The sequence below is a fragment of the Heliconius melpomene genome, chromosome 15 (assembly GCF_056956725.1).
Source record: "Heliconius melpomene rosina isolate 202511_hmr_F chromosome 15, ASM5695672v1, whole genome shotgun sequence".
NCBI lineage: Eukaryota > Metazoa > Arthropoda > Insecta > Lepidoptera > Nymphalidae > Heliconius > Heliconius melpomene.
The window spans coordinates 8,160,205-8,184,872 of record NC_140403.1 but is presented as its reverse complement, the minus strand read 5'-3'; the positions used below and the strand labels follow the sequence as shown (position 1 = coordinate 8,184,872).

At 32.0% G+C, this 24,668-nt stretch overlaps 2 protein-coding genes across 2 annotated transcripts in view; one reads left to right on the top strand and one right to left on the bottom strand.

The window, feature by feature from the left end:
• Positions 1–630: 630 nt before the first annotated feature.
• Positions 631–5,949, bottom strand: LOC146531598 (fatty acid-binding protein 1-like). Its single transcript, XM_085198485.1, has 4 exons — positions 5,810–5,949; positions 5,301–5,470; positions 870–983; positions 631–770 (listed from the first exon to the last, which is right to left on the bottom strand). Exons 1-4 carry the CDS (start codon positions 5,877–5,879, stop codon positions 711–713), a joined length of 414 nt encoding a protein of 137 aa, XP_085054611.1. The 5' UTR covers positions 5,880–5,949; the 3' UTR covers positions 631–710.
• A 4,739-nt stretch (positions 5,950–10,688) lies between these two features.
• LOC146531597 (uncharacterized) overlaps positions 10,689–24,668 on the top strand; it is a 29,836-nt gene continuing 15,856 nt past the window's right edge. The window contains exon 1 of the mRNA XM_085198608.1: positions 10,689–10,999. Within this exon, the coding sequence (XP_085054734.1) occupies positions 10,757–10,999 (243 nt within the window). The 5' untranslated portion in view covers positions 10,689–10,756. The remainder of the gene's footprint in view (positions 11,000–24,668) is intronic.

Sequence of the window (24,668 nt, the reverse complement as noted above, 5' to 3'; positions counted from 1 at the left end):
AAACTATAAAAATAAAAACAACAAAAAAGTAAACGTTTTATATATTTTTTTTTATGATTATAAATATCTTAACATGACATTTTTTTGATACGTGCTATTCAAGGTTGAGTATCAACTTTTTTAAATATTTATTATTTATAATACGAAAACATAATATTACTCACGACTATTTCTTATTATATAGAAGAACTTTGACCTCTTCGACAAGAATACTATAAATTATTATATAGAATAATATAGAAATAATTTCACACTTAGTTATAATATGTTCAAACTGCTCCAGTTCCATAAATAATAATCGACATTGTTATTTTAATCGATTCTAAAATCGAATTACATATATTATCGATTTTGGTTGTCTGTGGATCATCGGAATGCTATTTTTATGTGTTTATTCAAATGATGTAAAATAGATTTAAATGAGTTGTATTATGTTTTACATTAAGCAAATTAGTATCTGTATCAATATATATAATTGTATTGGGAAATAATATTAATTTTAATATTTAAATATATGTTTTTAAACTTTTGGTAGTGAATTCAAGTGATAATTTATTATAAGGTAGGTCTTTAGGGCGGGAAATAAATAAAGGAAATAATTTTATTTTTAGGTTATAGAAAAATAAAATATGATAAAGAAAAATTAAATGTTTTATTTATTTATTATGTACAACTAAATATAAATGATTAATAAATAAGTAATTAGATTATCACAGTACAATTTCGTAGTATATCGTAGCGCAGTGGTTAGTGCCGTCCATCGTCACTGTCTGCAAATAATAAATATACCTATAATATACAATTTAATATAGAAACATATAGATTAAACAATTATGCAAATAAAATATTTAAAGCAAAAATTTACTTACCATTTTAACTTCATTGTCATAGAATTCTCTTCTAAAATACGCGATTTTTCCATCTGGCATCTTAATCAATTGTTTTAAAACGCTATCACCTTCTAGAGTGTATGTTATTTTTACCTACAACAAATAAAAAAAATATATAATAAATTATAGCATATAATATAATATATTATTGGATATATATATATAATATAATATATTATTGGAGCTTAAAAATGTAAGAAGTACAACTCTTATTTTAACTTATTTTCTCGATGGTTCATTTATCTATATCAAAAGAAATGAAAATTTTCATTTTAAATGATCAGATATTACATAGGCCGTAGTGGCGCAGTGGCACAAGCATGTGACTGTAAATGCGACAGCTGTGGGTTCGATCTTCATACGTAGGAATGAATTATTATTTATTAATATTTTCATTTTTTTCAAAAATTCGGTGGAAAGTTGGGGACGGAGTGTCTTAACACTAAGTTCCCTTTGCCGAACCTGTTAAATTCGGGAAGCAGCGTGAACATATTAAAAATATTCATGAAAAAATATTATAACAGAAAATATGGTTTATTTTTAGTGTAACAGACTACGTTTCGACAGAAGCTGTTAGAAACAAATACATGTATGTAATTAAATGTTATTTTAATATTGGTTTCATTGTAAAGAGAAAGTAGATTACAATGAGCATTATTCCGGGAACATATTATTTAATACATATATAATATTAAATATAGTTGTTTTTTTCAAATATTTTTCTTTGTCACATTGTTAGTTAGGATTAGGAATGTAGATTTTTTATTGTAGATTATTTTAATTTATAAAAATACCTATCTACTAGCAAAAATATAACCAAAACATTATAATCGATAAGCACATTTACATTCTTTTTATACTGCAAAATAAAATAAACTTTAAAAAATAGATATAAATATATGTAGTTAGATGTTTAGTAGGAAAAAAGGTAAAAAAAAATAAAAAATTAAAGTAAAACTGCGTTTTCAAGTAGTTTTATTAAATAACTGGATTATCCACACGATACATATCGCTTAAACGAACGTGACCTTAATCCGTCGATACACTTGTGGCAACCAATATATCAGAATTTCATAAGTACGTTTACTAGTTATATAATTTATTTTAAATTTTTATTACAATAAGTTAAAATTAAATGTATATATATATGGATGTTAATAGTTCTACTATAATATATATTCTATTTTTTTCCAGCTTCACGTTTGTCATGTAGGGTAAGCAGAGAGAGTCTAGTGTTAATACACTCCGCTCCCCACTTACCGCCGAATTTTGGAGGCATTGCTTGTTGTGTGGCGGAACTCAACGCGGGAAACCCGCGAATTTTACCGAAAACATAAGAAAAAAATGTTTACGTCTAATTAAAAAATTTTTTTTTTTATGATATCTAAAAATAATTTTCTTTTTTTATTATTTTCAATCTCCTAACTAAATTATGATATTAATTAGACCTACATTGCTACGTCACTTGTTGTTCATGTTACATTATCTAAAGGATAAAAGATATGTTACAGATAAAAGAGTTCAATGTACCTCTCGAGTCAGTTTTAGTTGCGATTATTATTTTTTTATTTTCATATTGAAAATATATATACTTATATTTAATTATTTAATAACGAATTATTTAATAATTATTTAATAACGAATTATTTAATAATTAGTTAAGCAAAAAGGCAGAACTATAAACTTTTGATAATTCCCAGATTCGTTAAATCCATAGTAGGAAATGAAAAATATTATATTAAACATGAAGTATTTATGGATTAACTGTGTTTGGATATCTTTGATTAAAAGTAATAATAAATCCTTATAATAGTACGAGTCATCATATGTCACTTAGATATTAATTTCATTTCGTAATCAAGTTATCTTTACAATAATAATTTTGTTTTGTTTATTTTTATATTATTAATTCTGATATAAATTAGTGTTTTTATAACAATGGAAAGCAGTCCTAATTTCTGGATCAGGCTAATTCTCTATACTGTATTATAGTCTACTAGCGACCCTCTTGCGGCTTCGCCCGCTTTTACTACTGGATTATTCATATAATGTATGTTTGCAAAGCACTTAAGATAATGTGAAAATTAATTAAACCCTAATGCAACCCGCATTTTCGTAGTTTCAATAAGGATTTTCCAATTGTTTTACACAGCAAGGATTTTTCAGTAGGTACCGTAATTTTAAATCTGTGCTACTAATCTTTTCAAGTACTTATTAAAATATATTTAAATGACTATTTTTAGATAGTTAAATGACTATTTTTAAACGGAAGAAATAATAAACAAAAACCTACCTACTAATAACTACCTACCTACTAATAACTACTACTAACTACTTGTAATACTACAAAAAATATGAAACCAAATATATCGCGCTGTAATATGTGTAAATGTAAATGTAAATAATACATTCAACTCCAATTATCCAATACGTGCAAACGCATCTAAATCTTCGTTGGTATAGAGACAGGCGGGTTTTTTTTTTCGAGCTTGTGGTTAATGCTGAAGAGGGTATTCTATCCCTGATGAAAAGCAAGCACTACGTGGCTGCCTGTGAGGAAAATTAAATAGAATGCATCGGCCGGGAATCGAACCCGGGCCGCCCGCGTGGCAGGCGAGCATTCTACCACTAAACCACCGATGCGTGTAAGGCAGGCGGGGGCAGCGGACGCATGGCGAGTGGCGAGCCGTTTCGTAGCAAGGATTTTTTGATATTGTAACAACTTCTAAAGTACTTATTAGACAGAAAAATGATCACTACACGTTATTCTTAAAAGATACGAATATGCTTTCGCGGACTTTTTTGTAGATCTTATTAAGAGGAACAATACTCCAGTACATTTTTTTCATGTAGTACTTACCATTAGAGCAGCGCATGCGCGAAAGTGTCTCAACGGGTAGGACTTTATACACATTTATCGTATTTATGTTAATTTACATAAGAATGTACAAATAATAAACTATATATAAACCTTCTACGAAAATCACTCGACTTAATGGTGAAGACCGCATCAAAATCCGTTGGATGGTTTAGAAGAAGAAGAGTTAGAAACAACAGACAGACACGAAAAGCGACTTTGTTTTATAAGATATAGGATAGGATAGGATATTTACTTGTATGTCTATATTTGTTTACTTATAATAATAAGTTTATAATTTATGTCAACTATAGTATTTTTTTCAGCTACACTAGTTTCCCTTTGTCAACAAACAAAAACACTTTCTGTCGAATTTTCAAACCACACTAGAGAGAAGAAAATAAAAATAGTAAACATTTATTTTTCCTCGAGCGGGAATCGAACCCACAAAATTCGCATTCGCAGTAACACGCATGTGTCCCTGAACCACGAGTGGCCTACCATTTATATTAATTTATAACTTGCTCATAACTTGTACTTATTATGAGCACCGTCTCCAAGAACAGGTATAAGGAGTTGGAACATAATTCATTTCACCAAAACGGTTAAACGACTAATATTTTAAATATGGCGATAAATTGTGTAATGAAATTTGTTTTGTTGTTACGGTAGGACGTGTTCAAAAAGACGTGATTTTTTTTAATATCACTCTGTATCCCGCACACAGCAAGTTAGGCAGAAGGCCGTTTGCCATTTTTCACCGAATTCTAGAGGCATTGTGTGTTGAATGGCTGAACTCAACGCCGCGTTTTGCTTCGAGCGAAGAAATTAAAATGCTAATTATTTCATTTGCTCAAGCTGGAATCGAACCCATAACCCGTCGCACATACAGTCATACTATGTGCACCTACGCCACGACAGACCTCTAGTCTAATTCATAATTAACATGCGATAACGTACTTGCCAAAAGTTATTAAAAATATCTGTAGATAACAACTAAACGAAAACAAATCATTAACTAGAAACTAGAACTACAAAGGTCAATTACATATATAATTTAAAAATATAAATATGTGATAAAAATGTGCAATTGTGGAGCAATAGTCGAAGAGGGTGACGTGACTGATAGCACGTGATGATTATGGGTCGAATCTGCCTCATAGGAATTTAGTGATGAAAATATAAAAATAATTTACTTTATACGGAGGCCGTTGTGGCGTAGGGGAGCAAAGGTGTGACTGTAACGCGACGGTCGTGGGTTCGACCTCATTCGATGGAATGAATTATTGTTTATTAATATTTTCATTTCTTCGTTCTGGCACCAAGGCAAAAAGTTCCACCACTCAACATACAATGCCTTAAAAATTCGGGGAAAAGTGAGGAAAATGTTTCCTCTGCCTACCTGGCTGTGTGCGGGACGTATCCCGCCGCCGCACGCGTGAAGCTGATTTTGTTTTACATACATATATGAGTACATATATACATGTACCTTGAAAAAATAAAATGAAATTTATAATATTTTTGCAATATAACAAATATTTTTTAATCTATACCTTTTGGCCATCCCTCCTCTCCATCTCCTGTTCGACCCCTAGTTTAAAACAATGCGACAAATGTCTTCCTTCTATATCTAAGTCCATGCGCAGGAAGTGTCCGTCTATCACAGTGTAGCTTACTAGGGGAGCCTTTACTTGAAGTGCCTTCATTATTTCATCATTGCCATCTAAAAGTAGTATAGCACTTGACTATAATTTTAAATTATATGTAAATAATGAAAATATGACGATAAAAGAAAATTCCCGTTCAATATAAAAATTAGACGTTGTTTGGTCAGAGCCCTTGGACCGTTTCAAACGTGGCGCGGGTTCAAATTCCGTTACGTTCAAATTTTTATAACTATGGAATAACAGTTTAAAAATGTTAAAAACATATTTTATTAGATTTTAAAATAATCATTTCTTTTTTATATAAATAATATTAATAAACTCTACTAAAAATCTCCCCTAAAAACACATTACTTCACTATAGAACAACACTCACTAAACAACAAGGGATCACTCACTAGTAACTGCCAACAGCTCGTCTATATTCTCACATCGAACTCTACGAAACTTCCTACCCGAGAACCACATACTTTCGTACACCAAATATTTGTAGAGCAATATGAACTGTAAAAACACTTCGTTTTTTTACATTGTCATCGCTTATGATAAGATTTTGCGTAGCGCTGTGTCATGATAATACTGAAGATTATTGCAAATTACTATATATATATAAATTATAATTTGTTTCTTTGTTTGTTTATTCCCGATTGCTAAGGATTATGTTTTTCGCGCTTATCTTATACTAGCGGCCCGCCCGCGGCTTCGCCTGCGTGAACTACGTTATTATTAATTCCTGTCTCAATGAGTACCTACGTCCTATAAGTCTATGCAAAATTTGAGACTCTTCCTCCTTTAAACCCCAAAAACAACCCCTTAGAAGTCGAATATTGCAAATTCCCGTCTTAGCGAGCGCTTACGTCCTATACAAAATTTCAGATTCCTAGCACTTGTAGTTTCTGAGATTTCGTGATGAGTGAGTGACCTTTCGATTTTATATATATAGATGACCTTTTGATTTTGTATATATAGATGTATGTATGTAATATGTTTCATTGCCCCTTATCTCCAGAACTGCTGAACGAATTTATATAATTTTTATTTTTATTAGGTATCGTTAGCAGCCCATGTGTTCTTAGATAAGTGACGTTAAAAAAATAATCATGGCGGCTGTGGGACTGAGATGTTAGCAAAAAAAATATTTATTTTTCAAATACCACCATATGGGTATCAATACCATCATCTGTCCATCGGTCTATCAAGACATTTTTTATGAAAACTTATAGGTTGCGCCATGAAATTGAAAATTATAAGATTCCTCGTTGAGTAGGTCCGAGGGAAAAACAAAGCGAGGCGTTGCATTCCGCCAAATAGAATGCCTTGACACTAGCCATATCCTCTTTGTCTGGCCATAGAAGATAAATCTAAATGGCCGAAAAAACAACGACAACAACACGATAAACTATCGTAGATATTGTTTGACGCATTACTAGATTACCTCTATATAATAGAACTAGTAGGCTCGCTTAGATATATTAATATAGAAATAGAAGACTAAAGATTCAGTCAATTCAGTAAAACAATTGTATAAAATAACTGTTACGGCAATTAGCAAATTTGTCGAACTAAATACTTTAAATTGACATTACTTTTTCATTTATGAACCGATTGTAATAAAATAAACCCTATATGTTTTCGGGGGCTTGCCAGAATTCAATAGTGAAAACCGGATCCAAATCATTGTTTTGGGTTCTATTAGGTTAATAAAGGTTCTCAATAACATTTTTTTTAAATATCTTCCAAGTACAGACACCGACCCTAATACGATTTTATTATAAGTGTAGATATAGATGTTACACTCCAAATTCATCATCACACATCACACATCAAATTCGCAATTTATTACTTACAAATGGATGATTTTTGGTAATTTAGGTTTGAAATTGAAGTAAAAAAGTACGAATTTGATATCTAAAAGCATTTAAATTTTAATTAAATTTGAAGTATTAAAATTGTGAATTTTAATACGTATTAATGAAATTGAAATAAAAAACCTATATTATTCAGATGTAGTTTTCTTGGTAATATCTCTCTAAATATAGTCTAACTAGTGTTCTGCGTATGGCACCTTTTGTTTTAATTGCATTGATAATATGGATATATCTTTTATATATACTCATAAGTGTATATAAAATACTCTCTTTTACGCCCAATATTATTAATGTATCTCCTATCTCCAGTTAACGTCTATCTCGTACTGTCCGACATATCTGTCCAATCACTAACCTGCATGCCTACCTCCATCTCTGTCTATTTCAATCTATGGTAGCAATTTATGGATTAGGATTGGTTATTAACATTGGGCGTTAGTTTGTTTTTGTATGAAAATTGTATTTATTGTAGGGCGACTCCATTCTAAACTAATTATTTCTGAATAGTCTATCGGCTTCAATCAGTCCAGTTTATTTTCAGTCATTCATCATTAGATTAGCGCGTCTATCTCCACCTCAAAGGCCGGCAACGCACCTGTAGCTCCTCTGGTGCTGCACGGGGTCGTGGGCGGCGTTGATCATCATCAGGTGACCCGAGCGCTCGTTTGCCTTGTCCTTTTTCCATAAAAAAAATAGTCCAAAATATTGTCTATATAATGGCTAAATATTTCAATAAATAATATATATTTATATTTTTTAACATAATTTCAATATGTGTTTTATATTTGCAATTTGATATACAACATAAAATAACTGAAGCTAAATTGTTAAAAAATTTACTGAACTTACCTATGAAGTAATGTTGCTAGATTATTCGTATATAAAGTAACCTGCTACTCTATATGTGTATATTTACTTTAGAGAATATTTATAAGGAAAATGGTAAACCCGTAACCGTAGATCTCGTGCAAGTATTATTTAAAGGAAAACCAAACACTGTTAGGTACTTTAAAAAAACTAGAATGTAACTAACATTGCTGCAAAATGTTAAAATATGTCTATAAAATTTTTTTGATAACTTATAAAATAAATATATTGGTTGTATTTCAGTACAAGTAAAGATGCAGAATTTTTTAAATTCATGTGATATCAACTTTACTGAATATCATGATGATAGCATTAAATACATATATAAGTGCTTGTTTATTTGGACATCTTTGCTGTTTAACTAGTATCTAATACTAGCGACCCGCCCGCGGCTTCAACCGCTTGAATGACATAATTATTAATTTAATAATGGAGTATTTAATCTTCGTTATTTAATTCTTCTTTATTTAACTTCGCCAAAGATCAATTTTATTGAACAATGTTCTTTAGCTTACCAAAATACAATCGGTTAAGTGTTCCTAGTCGGCTCGACGACTGCAAACCGAGGGGGCGCCTTCTTCCTCGCAGACAGCCACATATTGCTTGCATTTTCTTCAGGGACAGAGTAATCTCTTCCCCTGCCCCCTGGTGTCGCTGTAAAAGCCAATAGGGTTAACAGCATTAACCTCATGATAAAAAAAATCGGTTAAGCTATTTCTGAGATTAGCGTGAACAAACGCACAGCCAAACAGACAAAACAATAAACAATCTTTATCTTTGGTTCTATCATATTATTAAATACCACCAATATCATTTATTCTTATATATCCATGTACAAACACCGACCAGTTGCGAATTTATTATAAATATAGATATAATACAAGCACGCTGATAAATTGCAATTAGGGGTTTCGGTTATCAGTTAAGCAAACATTTTTAAGGCAAAAATCCGGTTCAGATATGAGCAAAGCTGATGTTTTTTTAAATTAGGAAGATGAAAGATATTAGATGTTTATAATAGCCTGTTGTTTTCCAATAAACAACAATAACGTAATTTAACACCATTGTTCAGCTGTCATGATAATGTCAGGGACAGATTTAGAAGGATCAGGTGACAGCCGGAACAGTTTTTGTGATGTAACCAGATCGAGGCGTTACAGTAGTATCACGAAGAAAACATATTATATATTTTGTTCTTTTTTTGTTTTCTGCAAGCATTTTTTCCTTAGTTTCCGAGCTGTAGGAGAGGGTTCCCTGTCTGTGGAAGTCATTCAGCTCTATATTTTTTGCCGTATTCTGGTGGCTTGGCGTGGCGAGTGGCGGAATTTAACGCCGCACTTAGCCTCGATACTAGAGTGAGAACGAAAATAGTAAATACTTAATTTCCTCGAATGGGAATTGAACTCACAACTTATCACTTGACAGTCACACCAGCTTGTGCGACTCCGTCACGACTGGACTGCTGAATTAGTATTTATCGTAGAAACATTATTACATGACAACCGATTATTCTCATTATATAACAATTATAAATATTAATTTATATTACTGTAGTTCTGCGTGCGTTGAACCGAAGAAATCAATGTTCATCCGGGTATATGAGCCCTGGCCTTACAGCCGTTTACCGTTACTAGCTATTTAAAGATATTCCATATGATTGTAATATCACTTATTCTATTAATATATCGTATTGAAGTCGTGCGGATAATTTTCTTTACATGGCGTAAAGAATGAAGCCAGTCGTGGTGCAGTGGAGATTAACAGTGGACTGTTAACGTCACAGGTTGAGGGTTCGATGCCTAGTCGAGGAAATGAAATATCTAATATTTTTATTTCACTCCTCTGGTGTCAGGCAAAGCGCGGTAGAGTTCCACATCTCAACACGTAATGTCTGCAGAATTTGGTAGAGAGTGGGGAACGGAGTGTCTTATCACTAAATTCCCTCTGCCTACCCTGCTGCATACAGCCTGAAAAAATGCTATATACACCATATCCTATGGGGTTAGTTTAGCTAAATGCCTGCTTAAAATATACAGATGTTGAAATTAATATTTGATATCTGTCTTCGTAGCGTAATTGTGCAAAATACATAAAAATCATTGCAAAATTGTATAAATATTTTTTTTATGTTGGGTACATTGTCGTTTACTATATTGGTATTACTGGTATGATAGGTACTGATTAAGACATAATCTATTAAAATTATTTACACATATTTTAAATGAAATAACAAATAATAAAATCATTAAATAGTTTCTTTTTGTTTTTATTAACCGACTTCTGTAAGAAAAGGAGGTTATCAATTTGATTGTATTTTTTTTTTTTTATCTTTATCATATATGCTGACTAAATAATACTTAAGTGAAACAAACAAATTGACCATATAATATAATATTAATTTCGCATACATTCTAAATATATACCACCATTACAACACATGAGAGACGAAAGCATTGACAGTGCCAAAGCTTAGTGAGCGTGGCCTTGCGACCACCGGCGACCACGGGCGGGGGCAGCTATCTCGGCGGCCGACCACGGCGACTTCGCCACTCGTACTGCGGTAACCGAAGAACTAACGCGCTTCACAAACGATGGAAAAATATTTTTGATATGTTTATTAACATGTGGTTTCTGTTAGCATGCGTTGCTTTGGCGGCGTTTAACGCGGAAGCAGCCGGCGCCGGCGCCGCCCGCCTTGTATGTTACGTTGAGAACGCGGCTGACTTTACCGAGTGTACGCATCTCGTGTTCGCCGGCGACGCGAGGGGTGCGAAGCTTGAATCGCTTTTGAAGGAATATAGAAAGAATAACCCGAGGCTCAAGATTTTGGTCCGAACGTCTGAAACGGATAAGGTAAATATTATGTTTTAAAGTTTTTTTTGTTTGTATTGTTTGGAAGGGTGAGGGGTTTTAGTTAAAAACGTATAATATTATAAAAAAAATCCATAAAACGCTGAAATCATTTGTTTTTTCGTCATATACAAGAGTTGTTGGTTGTCTGTCGATAATTTACAATTAAAAGTAATAGCAATTATAAAAAACTAAATTGAGTAAGAAATATATTATGTACATTGAGAATCAAAACTTCATGGATTTAGAAATAGCTGCTTAATTATATTTTTAGGACAATAATTGTATCAATAACTCTCACCATTACCACCATACCATTTTTTTTATTTATGTATTACTATCTAAACTAAGAAAATTGCTTATTTTATCTGGTGCCAGCAATATATGAGAATATTAATTTATTTTTCTTTTAAACGTAAACGAAAGTTTGAAATTACCTGTTGAAAGAGAACTAAAACTGTTGATAATTGTTCTCATTATGTCAGTTGTCATGGTAATAGCTTACAAGCACCTACTTTACGTAACCAGTCCCCAAAATACTTTGGTACATAAAAGATTTCTTTGTAAGCATTGTTCTAATATACTCGTAACGGTAGAGTCATTTATAGAAATTGAAAGTGTTTAAGTTGTAGATCTATCGTAGCGTCTGTTTGTCCGTAATTGCATGTTCGATTCCCACTTATGGGAATTATATTTCAATTGTTTTCATCTGGTCATTGGTCATCAATCATTAATCTGGTAAGACAAGGTGTGGTGTAATGTCTCTACATTCGCGAAAGCAGATTTTAGTATTTTAATAATAAGGTTACAAGATATCTCTTTTGGGCTCAGAACGTTGGTAGATGCCTGTCGTGATATAGGGGCACAAGTGTGCGACTGTCAATGCGACAGGTTGCGGGTTTGATTCTCAGTCAAATTGATTATTTATTATTTTCATTTCATTCGCTCTAGGCAGACCAAACGACGCAAGTTTAAATGGAGTTCTCAACTTACCCTGCTATATGCGGGAGTTGAAGGTAAACGTACAATCTATAATTACAAAAATTAAATTAAATATTTGAACACACACACAAAAATTAAATTAAATAGTTGAACAAAAATAAATTAAATATTTGAATTCCTTTCCTACAATAATCAAACTTAACGTATTATATAAATTTTCAAATTAAAATCCATTTTAATTTATTGGTAAATAATATTCCGTAGTTCAATTAGCATTCAATTAAAAAAAACCTTTTATTACGACCGAGTACTTGACTTACATACGATCAATTTCGCCTTTAACATTTGATGATGTGAAAATATTGCGAAAATTTAATCATGACTTACTCATAATTAACATTAATTTATTCATAATTATGTTTTAATATAAAAAAAAACAGCTTCACACTGTACCCCTCACCAGCAGGGTAGGTAGAGGGAACCTAGTGTATAGGGAACCTAAATTTTCGGGATATTGCGTGTTTGGCGGCGGAATTCAACGCCCCGCGTCGTTATGTTACCAGAAGAAAGAAATTAAAATAATCTATCGTGCCGTCACAACGGTCGCGTTTCCACAATTAGACGATGCAACACGAGTTCTATTTTCCCTTATTTTTATTTACATATATACTAAACATTTTCAATACAGAAATGCCTAATCACAAATTAAGACAAGATTTTATTAAAATATGAGGTAACGCGATGGTTGTGGGTTCGATTCCCACTCAAGGGAATGAAAAACTCGACGGTAAATGAGGAACGGAGAGTTTTAACACTATGTTCCCGATGCTTACCCTGCTGTGTACGGGATATAGCGTAAAGCTAATTTATTAATTTAAAAAAAAGATTTTATTAAAACATACAGAAATCAAACATAATATTATATAATACATCAATCTGTTTTGATAAGAAGCTTGCGGAACCCTCTCATTTCTGTGGGTGTAGGTCAGTGACATCACCAACGAGCTCGCAGGGAGCGCCAGAAAACAAGTGTTGTTACGTAAAGTAGGACATTGTATGGAGAATTATACCAATGTAACGCACTTAACTGTTACAGTCAATGAGTAATAGTTGAAAGTCACTTATTTTTCGTAATTTACATGAGATGTCTCTTAGGTGACAGTTTTTTATTCATAATATGTGTTGTCAATATGTAGAGTTATGCCTGAATTAATAAATATATTTGCGGGAAGATCGATTTTTTTAGATTCACGCTGTTCTTCGCTCTTCTATCGAGGCAAAGCACGGCGTAGAGTTCCGCCTCTCATCACGCAATACCTCCAGAATTCGGTGGAAAATGGGGAACACATTGTCTTAATTCTAGGTGAAAGGTTCCAAAGTACAAACGCCAGTTTCTATGTTTTATACGCAATACAGCTTTCCTAAGTACATTTGTCACCAAGAATTCTCCATAATTAAAGTTTCGAAAAATGCCAAGGATATACAAATCATTGATTTAACATTTGATCCATTTTAAAGACAATAAAAATAAAAAATGGCACTTCCGCTACACATATTGGGTAAAACAGGTAACATTAACTATATCCGTGTGCATATTACAAAATAATCAAATAATGTCAAGATATGACCTTGCCGCCTTCATCTGTATTGCCTTTTTGTTGATCCATATTTTAGATCTATGATTTATCAAACGCCATATATGGCTATTAAGTTCAAGGACCGATGCTAGTTATTGTGACTCATACAATGTAGTACTGTAGATATGGAGACAAATTGTGAAAAATAATAATATAATTAATTATATATTTTTATAAGATATTATTTATCTATAAAATATTTCGGCTCTCTCTATATTGCTCTTTTATGTTCTAAGGCTCCGTGTGACAGAATGTATACTTCAGCTAAGTTTTCTGGTTCGTTGCTTTGGTTATGAGATTAACCAGAATAGATATCTTATGTTTGAGATTTAATTCTTTTTCATTTTCGTGCTGAATCTCGGATACAACAGAATAGACAGAGGGAATCTCGTTAAGACCATCCGTTCTCCACATTCTTACCAATTTTCAAGACGTAATTAATTCCCATAAGTCGGAATTGAACCCACTATAGACTATGCGTAGATATGAACACTAGCTAATGCATGGATTTTTAAATGGTATTTTAAACATTTATGGTAATTATTAAATGTAAAGTTTTTTTTGTAATTACATTTGTGGGCTTCACTAACAAAAAAATGCACATTTACAATAGTTGTTGATGTTTATATATAAATTTTCAATTTTCGATACTATTTAAACAATACGATAACAAATTTTCAATACGATTTTTATTTTATGTTTTTATTTCTTCGCTTTGGTATCGAGGCAAAGTGCGGTGTTGAGTTCAGCAACTCAACATGCAATGCCTCCAGAATTCGTCGGAAAACGGCACGGAGTGCCTTAACACTAGGTTCCCTTTACCTGCCTTGATGTGTGCGGCTGGATTACTATCTTCATATACACGTTAATTCAATACAAAAAAGTCAAATCATTCCTCTAAGTGACATATACTAAGTCACACATCGACCTTGAGCTGTGTGTCAAGGTCGCGCAGCAACATGTATTGATATCTAGTGACAGCTCTCTCTCAATCGGAATGTAGTCCAGCCTTTGTGAATTGGCATTCGTGAATTATATTCTTGACAGGTAATGCGACAGTTAAACATGTATTAATAAGCACTGTAAGCTGAAGAAGTGAAGGCCGGCGTTGGCGTAGACTGCGATGGTTGCGGGTTGCGATTCCCGTTGGGGAACGATATTTAAAATTTTCTTTTTTATCGCTCTAGTAACGAGGCAAAGCAGTGTTAATTTCCAATCCACACGCAATGCTTAAAAAATTCGGTGGAAAATTCGAAACAAAAGTCTTAATGGTGTCTTAACATTGGGTTCCCAGGTCCCCTCAACCCTGGTAACAGCGGGAAGCTAAAAACGATCAATATATACAAGTAAAAACTATTTATAATTCAAGTAAGCAAGTAAATGATTCTCAAAATATGAAATACTGGTCCACTAGTACCTACTGAGTACACAGTACAAATAAAAATATTCTATAAATAAAAAAGGAAAAAGGAATAGAACGGTATCCATAAGGTGTAGGTTCGAGTCCTGTTACGTAAAAAATAAAAATATGTTTTTCAATCTTTAATGTATTATAACTATTAATTTTCTATATTCTTAATTAAGTAATATATGTTAATATTAATTACGTCTATAATTTAATGAATCTATGCATCCAATTCCAATTTAATTAAAATCGTGAAGCGCTTAACCGTCTCGTAATATATGTAATGCAGAAATACATTTAAATAGGCAAGACAGTTCATACAACTAATTCATGCGAGGAATATCTAAAGAAGGATTTATGGAGGCCGATTTGCAAAGTCACGTTTTTGAGTTAATTAATATATTAACCTTGGAGTTTGGAATTTTTAGCACTTTCTTTAAGTAAACATGACATTAAAATACTTATTAGAGCTAGAAGGTCCTGTATAGATAGTTTAAATAGTTTTTTAATAATAATTTATCTATATATATATAAAAGGACTTGTCCTCACTGACTGAGGTAAGACGCACGCACAGCCGTAATCGCTGATGGTGGAAACGTGAAATTTGGACAGATGTTTACTTTCGTAATCTGGACATCCACTAAGAAGGGATTTTAAAAAATTTTAACCCTAAAGGGGTGAAATAGGGGTTGAAAGTTTGTATGGAAAAAAATTTAAATCGGCACCGATTTTTATAAAATTTTAAATTTAGATTTTTAAAAGTATTTAATTGGACACGTGTTTCAACGTTTTCTAGAATTCTGCCCCTAAGGGTGCAAAAAAGGGGTTGAAAGTTTGTATAGATTTTTTTTTAAATCGGCACCAATTTTTATAAAATTTGAAATTTAGACTCTTAAAAATATATCATTGAACTCATGTTTCGTGGTTTATTAGAATTCACCCCTAAATGCGTAAGCGAAGCTGCGTGCGTCCGCTAGTTTCTTTATAAAATTAACCGAATTTGGCAGGTGGGGAATGGAATTGTCTTAATGGAATGAGTGGGTGGAAAACTAGTGTGTGGAAAACACACACTATATTTTTTTCAGCTTGACGCTGTATCCGGCTTTTAGTTGGGTAGCCAGAATCACAGTGTTAAGACACTCAGCTCTCCATTTTCTGAATTCTGGAAGCATTACGTGTTGAATGGCGAAATCTAACGCAGCGCTTTGCCTCGGTTGCAGAGTGAAGAAATTAAAATATTGCATTTCTTCGAGTGGGAATCGAACCCACAATCTATTGCGATTACGGTCATACCTTGTACGCACGCAACCAAATATATGCCTAATTATAAAAAAAACATATTTATCAAAAATTAAAGTAATAAGCACTTAATTGGCTTTTAACCCGGTCTCTTATATATGTAATTATACAAAATAACTTATTATTTAAATTATATACCTACTAATGTTATAACCATAAATGGAATCGTTATTGTTATTGGTAATTTTAAACTAATATATCCTTGCATATAATAAAATAGGTTTAATGTCAATAAATTGTTATTTAACTGTCTCATTTATAAATAACTTATTAATATAATATTGTGGAATTAGAGCATTCTATATTAAATTATTACATATAAGTGCCATAAAGAGGGCAAATCATAGGCTATTAAAACATAAATCACATACAAATGTATGCAAAAGGCCCTCGTTAGCATAATATCGATATATTATGTGGTATTGCTAAACACCGCCCTATATGCCACGCGTGGTTCGGTGCACGTGCAAATTTCAAAATTATCGATACATTGGACCTCACTATCTTGACAGGTCTAGACGATAAATCGCAACACTAGTTGTGTAATAGCGAAAGTGCTCTTAATCTTTGGTTTACCTTGAGTCCTTTGAGTTTTGAGTTTGCAATTGAAATTATTTTTGTTTACTTTTGTAATTAATTAAAAGTGATTTATTCTACATTTTTGGCAATTTGAAATTTTAAATTCTTGCTGCATCAAGCGTGAAGCAGACTCAAAGTAGGCAGAGGGGACCTAGTGTTAAGCACCGTTTCTCATTTTCTGCTAGATTCTGAAGGTACTGCGTGGTTGCGGGACTTAACGCCGCGCTTTGCCTCGACATCAGAACAAAGAAAACCAACACCACACCACATAACCTGTCGCGTTCACACGATTGTGGCCTTGTTTGCGGGATTTAAGTTAATTGTCCATAGTTAATGTGTTCAACAAAGACGTTCTGCTAACAATTATTAACATGACAGATATTTATGTTCATACTGTACATACAAGTGTAATCGATCAAGCAAACGAATTGCACTGAATCGTAATTATTATTAATTTACGTTTCAATATTATTTTCATTTATAGCATTTTTCATTCAAAAATAAATGGAAAATACTTCTGGGGGCAAGGCCTGGACTTTAGCTTTGGACAGACGTATTCGAGTAATTGTTGTTCTTTAATTTTTCAGGATAATTTGTTATTTGTTTGTTATTTGTAAATTTCTGGGGTAGGCACAATTCAGTTCTAGGGTGGGCGCGGGCCACCTGGCTTCCCACAAGTTCTACGCCACTGATTGTTCACGATTATCATCATCACAGAACCTTATGAAAGAGGTCTCTATCTACATTGTCTGATATTAAATATAAAAATCCGAATCCGATCCGAAAAAAATATATCGAATACTACCTTTATATAATCTTATATTCTTTTTCATAGATTGTTTCTACAGAGAAACATTAACGAAACAGAAATAAACAAAAAATATTAAACACAACCATGTTAATTGTCGATATAAATTTCGTATTATCTTCCATATCTTCGTCATTAATTATTTTACAGACGGACCCTCATTTGGGGCTGATGTAAATTTACGTCACTTGTTAGCTGTAATGTTCATTACAATACAGGTCCTGTCAACACTTGTCTCGATATTTTTAAGTAAATTACTAAGGAAATATTCTTTTCGACGTTACTCAAGACGATACAAATAAAATATTGGAGATGCAGTTCTTTGAAATTAATAAATTTTTACTTATTTCTTTTTATATGTCTATACCTAATAATTATAGAAACTTTGAGGCCATTCGTGGCAGTCGCATAAACGTACGACTGTAATAAACACGACTGGGAATAATTTACTATTACTTCATATTTTCGTTTATTCACTCTGGTGTCGAGGTAACGCGCGGCGTTGAGTTCTGCTACTCAACACACAATGTCTCTTAACTCCACGGAAAGCGGGAAGCGGAGTGTCTTAACCCTAAAGCTTGTGTATACAGAGTGAAGCTGAGACATATTCATATATATATGTATTCATTTTTATATAGAATTGTCAAAGATTCAAAAAGAAAACTTGTCTGGCTGACTCGATATCGATAGTACGCAACCAATGGTAAGGTCAACTCTTAATAGTGATCCGCAAATTTATGTAACTTACATCATTTTGAGCAGCTGAGAAAATAAAAATGTTGCCGACAATGATTTTGCGGACCGGTTATTGCGGAATAACGGTAGGGTGCGTAATTGTATTTATCCTGTTTGCTTCTATTGAAATACAATAAGTATTTATTTATTTGTAACCTAGAGAAAGAGAGAGAGAGAGAGAATTGATATCCAAGACAATTAGTTACTTAGTGTCTACCCAAATTCAATATATTCTGAAATCTTGTTCTTGTTGAGAAACTCAACGTCGAACTTTATCTTGAAAGAGTGGAGAACAAAATGCCTATAATAATTTAAGCCAGACAATGACTCTATCTATTTTTAGATTTTGTTTTATTTATTTTAATTTCATTTATCATAATTAACTATTTATATCATACTACCGGAATTACCTAATTTAATTTATTTTTTAATATTTAAAAGGCCCTATTCATATTTGTCATTTCGTCCTAGAATGACTTAGAAAAGGTACCATAAGTGGTGCAGTATAACTTGTTTAAAAACTGTGTGAATTGGTTTTAAAGGTTTTTGTTTTAACCGCATTTGTCCTAATATGGACTTACAAGAACGAATCTACAAAATCTACTGTTATAGAGACCCTTTAAGTTATAAATGTCTTAAATAATATACGTACATTTATTAAGAGTCTAATAGATCGGAGGAAGTTCTGTTGGTTTTACAGATTCGTTTATATTTTTTGTTTAAAATAGCATAACTTAGTACTGAGTAATTCGATTTTATTAAACCGTTTGAGGCCGTCGTGGCTAGCCTGTGATTCAATTGGTCAATTCGACAGTTGTGGGTTCGACTCCCACTCGAAAGAATAAAATATTTCACATCTTCATTCCTTCGTTATGGTAACAAGGCTTGGCGCTGAGTTTCCTCATTTAACACGCAATGCCTCGAGAATTTGGCGGAATATGGGAATAGAAGTCTATTCATGGGAACCTTTGCCTACCCTGCTGTGTACGGGATACAGTCTGAACTTATAACAAACGCAAGACAAGATATACGCTTAAAAGCTAGTGATATGAAACTCCGTTTCCCACTCTCTGTCTAATCTTGGAAACATTGCGAGTTGAGTAGCAGAACTTAAATCAACTCAACGCAATGAGAACTGAGTGAGAATCAAACCTAAAGACGCTCATCTCTCTAGTATTAGGTAAGTAAGTTTATATAAGTTAATACTTCTATAAATAATATGTACATGATTGATTATTAAGATTCGATTAGATAAAAGTGTAAACGTGTGACTAATAAAGTAAACAAGATGGAGCCATCATTAATATTTAAATATTATAATTTCTTCTAATTTTATTATAAATAAAAAATATGATGTTAATCAAATAAGTAATTAATTATGATTTTATTGCAATAAAATTGGAAACCGTAAATAATATGAGCTTTTGTTTAAGGTCTTTGAATAAAGCTAAATTTATGAATATTTATCAAAAAATCAGCTTCAAGTTGTATCCCGCATAAAGTAGGGTAGGTAGAGCTAACCTAGTGTTAAGACACTCCGTTCTCGTCCGAAGAAATGAATAAATATTTTATTTTCTCAAGAGGGAATCGAATCCACACACTTATGTCCCTACGCCACGTGTGGCCTCTTGATTTTTTTATGTCAGTTTTTAATTTATGTTTATTTAATTAGGATAAATTCTTTAATAAACATGTCCAAATATTGTATATTTTACCAAATTTACTAACTTAATAAATGTTAAATATTTCTTCGTTTTCCGTAATCTACTAATTTCAAGACAATGAAATTTATTACTTCGATATATGAAATAAAAAAAATGTAATTTTTTACATATTAAAAATATTGTATAAAGACAACAAGAAGGTATAAATTATTTTAGATAATATACAAATGTATATATATGTAATGACATAATGAGGCCAGTCGTGCAGTTAGTGTTGTAGGTTCGATTCCCGCTTGAGGAAATCAAATATTTATTTAAATTTATATTTTAATTTTTTTGCTTTTGTGTCAAATTTCGCCTACAGAATTCGTCGCAAAATGGGCGACTGTCTTAACAGTAGGTTACTCTGCCTACCCTGCTATGTGCGGGTTACAGCGTGAAGCTGATTATATAAACGACACATTTATCTTATCTTTTTAATCAAATATTAAAAACAAATATTTGATTAAAAGATAAAACCCGTTATAGAATTATATATTATATACAAATAAAAAATAATATAATCGCCATATTAATACAAATATAAACACATTCCACATATATATCTCACCTACATTTTATTATAATTTCGTTTCTTAAAATCCAAAAGACCTTACTAAGTGTAAATATCAAAAGTCACACAAGTCGAACGCCTTGGGAAACCGAACATTGATCCAGTTACGTCTGAACGGCCCCTAAATGCATAATAATATTGTCATAAACTTATAATTTATATATGTCATATGTATAAAATTGTATTGCCGCGCCTATATTAGATATATGTTGCTTTTTAAAGTATAGACAATTTATTTCAAGTACAGAGTAATATGTATTAAAATTAAATCAGCTTTATATTAAGCAAATCCATAATTATTCGTAGGCTGTCGTGGCGTAGGGGTCCACCCAACCCCCCAGGGGGGTTGTGGGTTCGAACCCAACTCGAGGGAATTAATTATTATTTATTAATATTTTCATTTCTTTCCTCATGCACCAATCCCGGCATTGAGTTGATTGCCACCAATTGTTGATTGGCGCAATGTCTCGCAAAATTCGACAGAAAATGGGGAACGGAGTGTCTTAACACTAGGCTCCCTCCTACTAGTAGGCTGCCTACTTCTACATGCAGGATACAAGTGAAAAAATGTATATATCTAATATCTTTCTTTTTACCGTTCTTCGAGTATTTTCCTTAGCATTAATAATAAAATAATATTACTTTTATTAAAACTTGTCTATTAATAACTATCGTAAATATAATACAAAGTTGTATTATAATTTCATTGACATTCACTATATGAAAACGCAATGAAATAGCTTATTTTATATTGAACGAATCAGACGCCTAGGTATAGCTTTTAGTTTTATATTAAATTTAATTAGATACAATCTAAGCAATTATTTAATTAAATTAATAATTAATTCTTTTATATTGTCATTACAATGTGAATATTTCTAGTTAGAAGCAATTCCTACAAAACCAATAAAGGGAGACTGATTTTTCTTTGTGTGAAATTTCCATCTACCGAGGAAGATTATACGTTTCAACTGAACTATGGGATGTGAAGCCGCGAGAGGTTCAACATTTTCTCATAGAGCAAGTAAATGAAAATGTTTGAAATTCTATAATAAAACTAACCGTTTGAATAAATAATACTAAACGGCAATAAATTAACGTCCTAAAGATATAAATCTTGCTTAGATTTATATCGATCATAATTTAGATAAATTTATCAACATTTATGTGTAAATTATGTGTAAATGCTCTACATATGTTATGTTATTTGTTGTAATCTATACTTATAATAAAATTGTAAAGGATCGGTGTCTGTACATGGAAGATATATAAGAAAAAATGTTATTGGGAGCTTTTATTAATGTTATAGAACCCAAAACTATGATTTTTGGAAATTTGGCCTGTTGGTCTGTTTGTTTACGTTAATCTCAGAATAAGCTTAACCAATTTAGATGCGATTTTGGTCAATATTTATTTTGGTAACATTCGGTTCATAAATAAAAAAGTTACATCAATTTAAAGTTTTTTTTTCGATATTTTTTTTCTTTTTGGCTGAAACTATTGTTTTCTATAGATGAATATTGTGTGTAAAATCATATTAGGTATTATAAGAACATGAAAACCATTAAGATAAGTAAATCTCTTGTTTTATAATATTTTTACTTAAGTAAGTTAAGTAAGTAAGTTAAGTTAAGTATAGTCAAGCAAATATAGCACACCAAAATAAATAAAATCTGCTCTAAGCTTCTTCTTCTGCAATAGATATAGCTTTTCGCAAGTTCCGTCAATGTAAACTTTTATTTATGCTCTATTAACATGCAAATTTAGCATTTTTTCATATAAATGTTGTATTTATTCGGACGTCGTAACTTACGTGATTCATAAAATACTTTAAATGACCTGGTCTTTCTTTTATAATGTTGATATGTCAAATAAAAAACGACAGAAATTTTGTCATAAGTTGGGTAATGCAAGCAAATTTAACAAATCATTAAGAAATGTTACATTATTTTTTATTTAATACATCACTGACTGACCGAGTTCCTGTTGGCACAGTGGCGTCTGACGCTATGGCTTTTGGTTCGATTCCCAATCGGGGGAATGAATTATTTTAATTTCTCCGCTCTGTTAACAATACAGCGAGGCTAGTCGTGGCGTAGGAGCGCGCAACTGCCAATTCAATACCTTTAATATGTATACCTTTATATTATGTATAAATATCAATATAAATCAACAAATAAACATTTAAATATATATATTTAAAATTAAAATTTGCTTAATTATTTAAAAGATAAATTTTGGATGACGATCGAAGTTTAAGACCTACAGTTTACTAAATATTGCCAATTATAATAATTATAGCAGCTACATGTATGCCGAACGTGCATAGCAATGAGAACAGATCCGCGTTTACAGCATTGACTATACTAAACTGTAACACCTATACGAGGACAGAATTCAATGACACTAATTACAATAAATAGTATTTTATACTTAGAAAATCAAATAAAATATAGTGACCTAGTTGACAAAGTTACAGAAATATTATTCAAATTCAAATTCAAAATATTTTTATTCAAATAAACTCATAATAAGCACTTTTGAATCGTCGAATGAACATGTGAACAAAAAGCTACCACCGGTTCGGAAAGCAGTTCTGCTGAGAAGAGCCGGCAAGAAACTCAACTGTTGCTCTTTTCAAAGTAAAGTGATAAATATTGAATGTTTATTTCTGAAAACTGACTCAAGTATTTAACTAAAGTATTATAAAAGTTTGACTCAACTTAACTGACTTAACACGTAATGACACCAGAATTCATTGGAAAATGGAAAACGGAGTGTCTTAACATTAGGTTCCCTTTCCCTATCTAGCATAAAAAGTTTTGACCAAAATTGGGGATTCAAAAAATTACTTAATTTTGCTTCGTCCTTGCTACAAATGAATGGGTCATAAACTAAATATTTAATGTGTTTAATTGCTAGTTATATCATTAATTTATTATCTATCGACTATTTCCAATATTAATATCTAAATTAAATTTTCTATTATATATATATATATATATATATATATATATATATATAGTTTATTATACGTTTATATATTTTGAAATTATGCCACACGTGCGTCCGAATTTGCCAGCAGGTAAATGGTAATTTGCTAAAGTATTATAACTCGTAGTGTAACCTGTGATTGATAAGGTTGTTGGGGTATAACCGCTTTAATTGCATATTAGTTGACCGATACTATTAAGAAATTTCTTATGTATCTAATTATATGTTATACTAGTGGGCCCGGACGCGGCTACGCCTGCTTGAACTATAAGAATATTTTCGCGTCGGACATACTCATACTATGCCGCCCGAAGGCTAGGTCATTTCGAATCAGTGACATCTCCTTAATTATTTATCAAACTTCATAAGGATGAATATCAAAATGTCGCGGTACCGGTTGCGTAGCGACGCGACGGTTGTTATTAACATGGCAGAATAAATTGCATGTCAAATTAGAAAGTACTTTAAAATATATTAGTTTATATGTATAATGTAATGTTATATAGCCTATAGCACTTCTGAAGAATGCAGCTTTTATACAAAACAAAAACAATGTAAATCAGACCAGTAGATCCAGAGATCTTAGCGTTCAAACAAACAAACAAACAAACAAACAAACTCTTCCGCTTTATTATATTAGTATAGATATGTTTTGAGAATTAATTAAGGTATATATTCGGCGTTGAGGTCTGCCACTGAACACGCAATGCCTCCAGAATTCGGCAAAAAGTGGGGGACGGAGTGTCTTAACACTAGGTTCCCTCTGCCTACCCAGGTGTGTGTGGAATACAACGTGAAGCTGTTGTGTTTTTTTAATATATTTAAATTTATCGTGGCGCAGTGGCACAAGCTTGTGACAAGCGAGGGGTTGGGGGTTCGATTTTCACTCTAAGAAATGAAATATTTAATATGTTCGCTATGGTAACGAGGAAAAATGCGGATGTAGATCCGTCCGTCAGGCAATAGTTCCGTCACTCAACACGCAATGCCTCCAG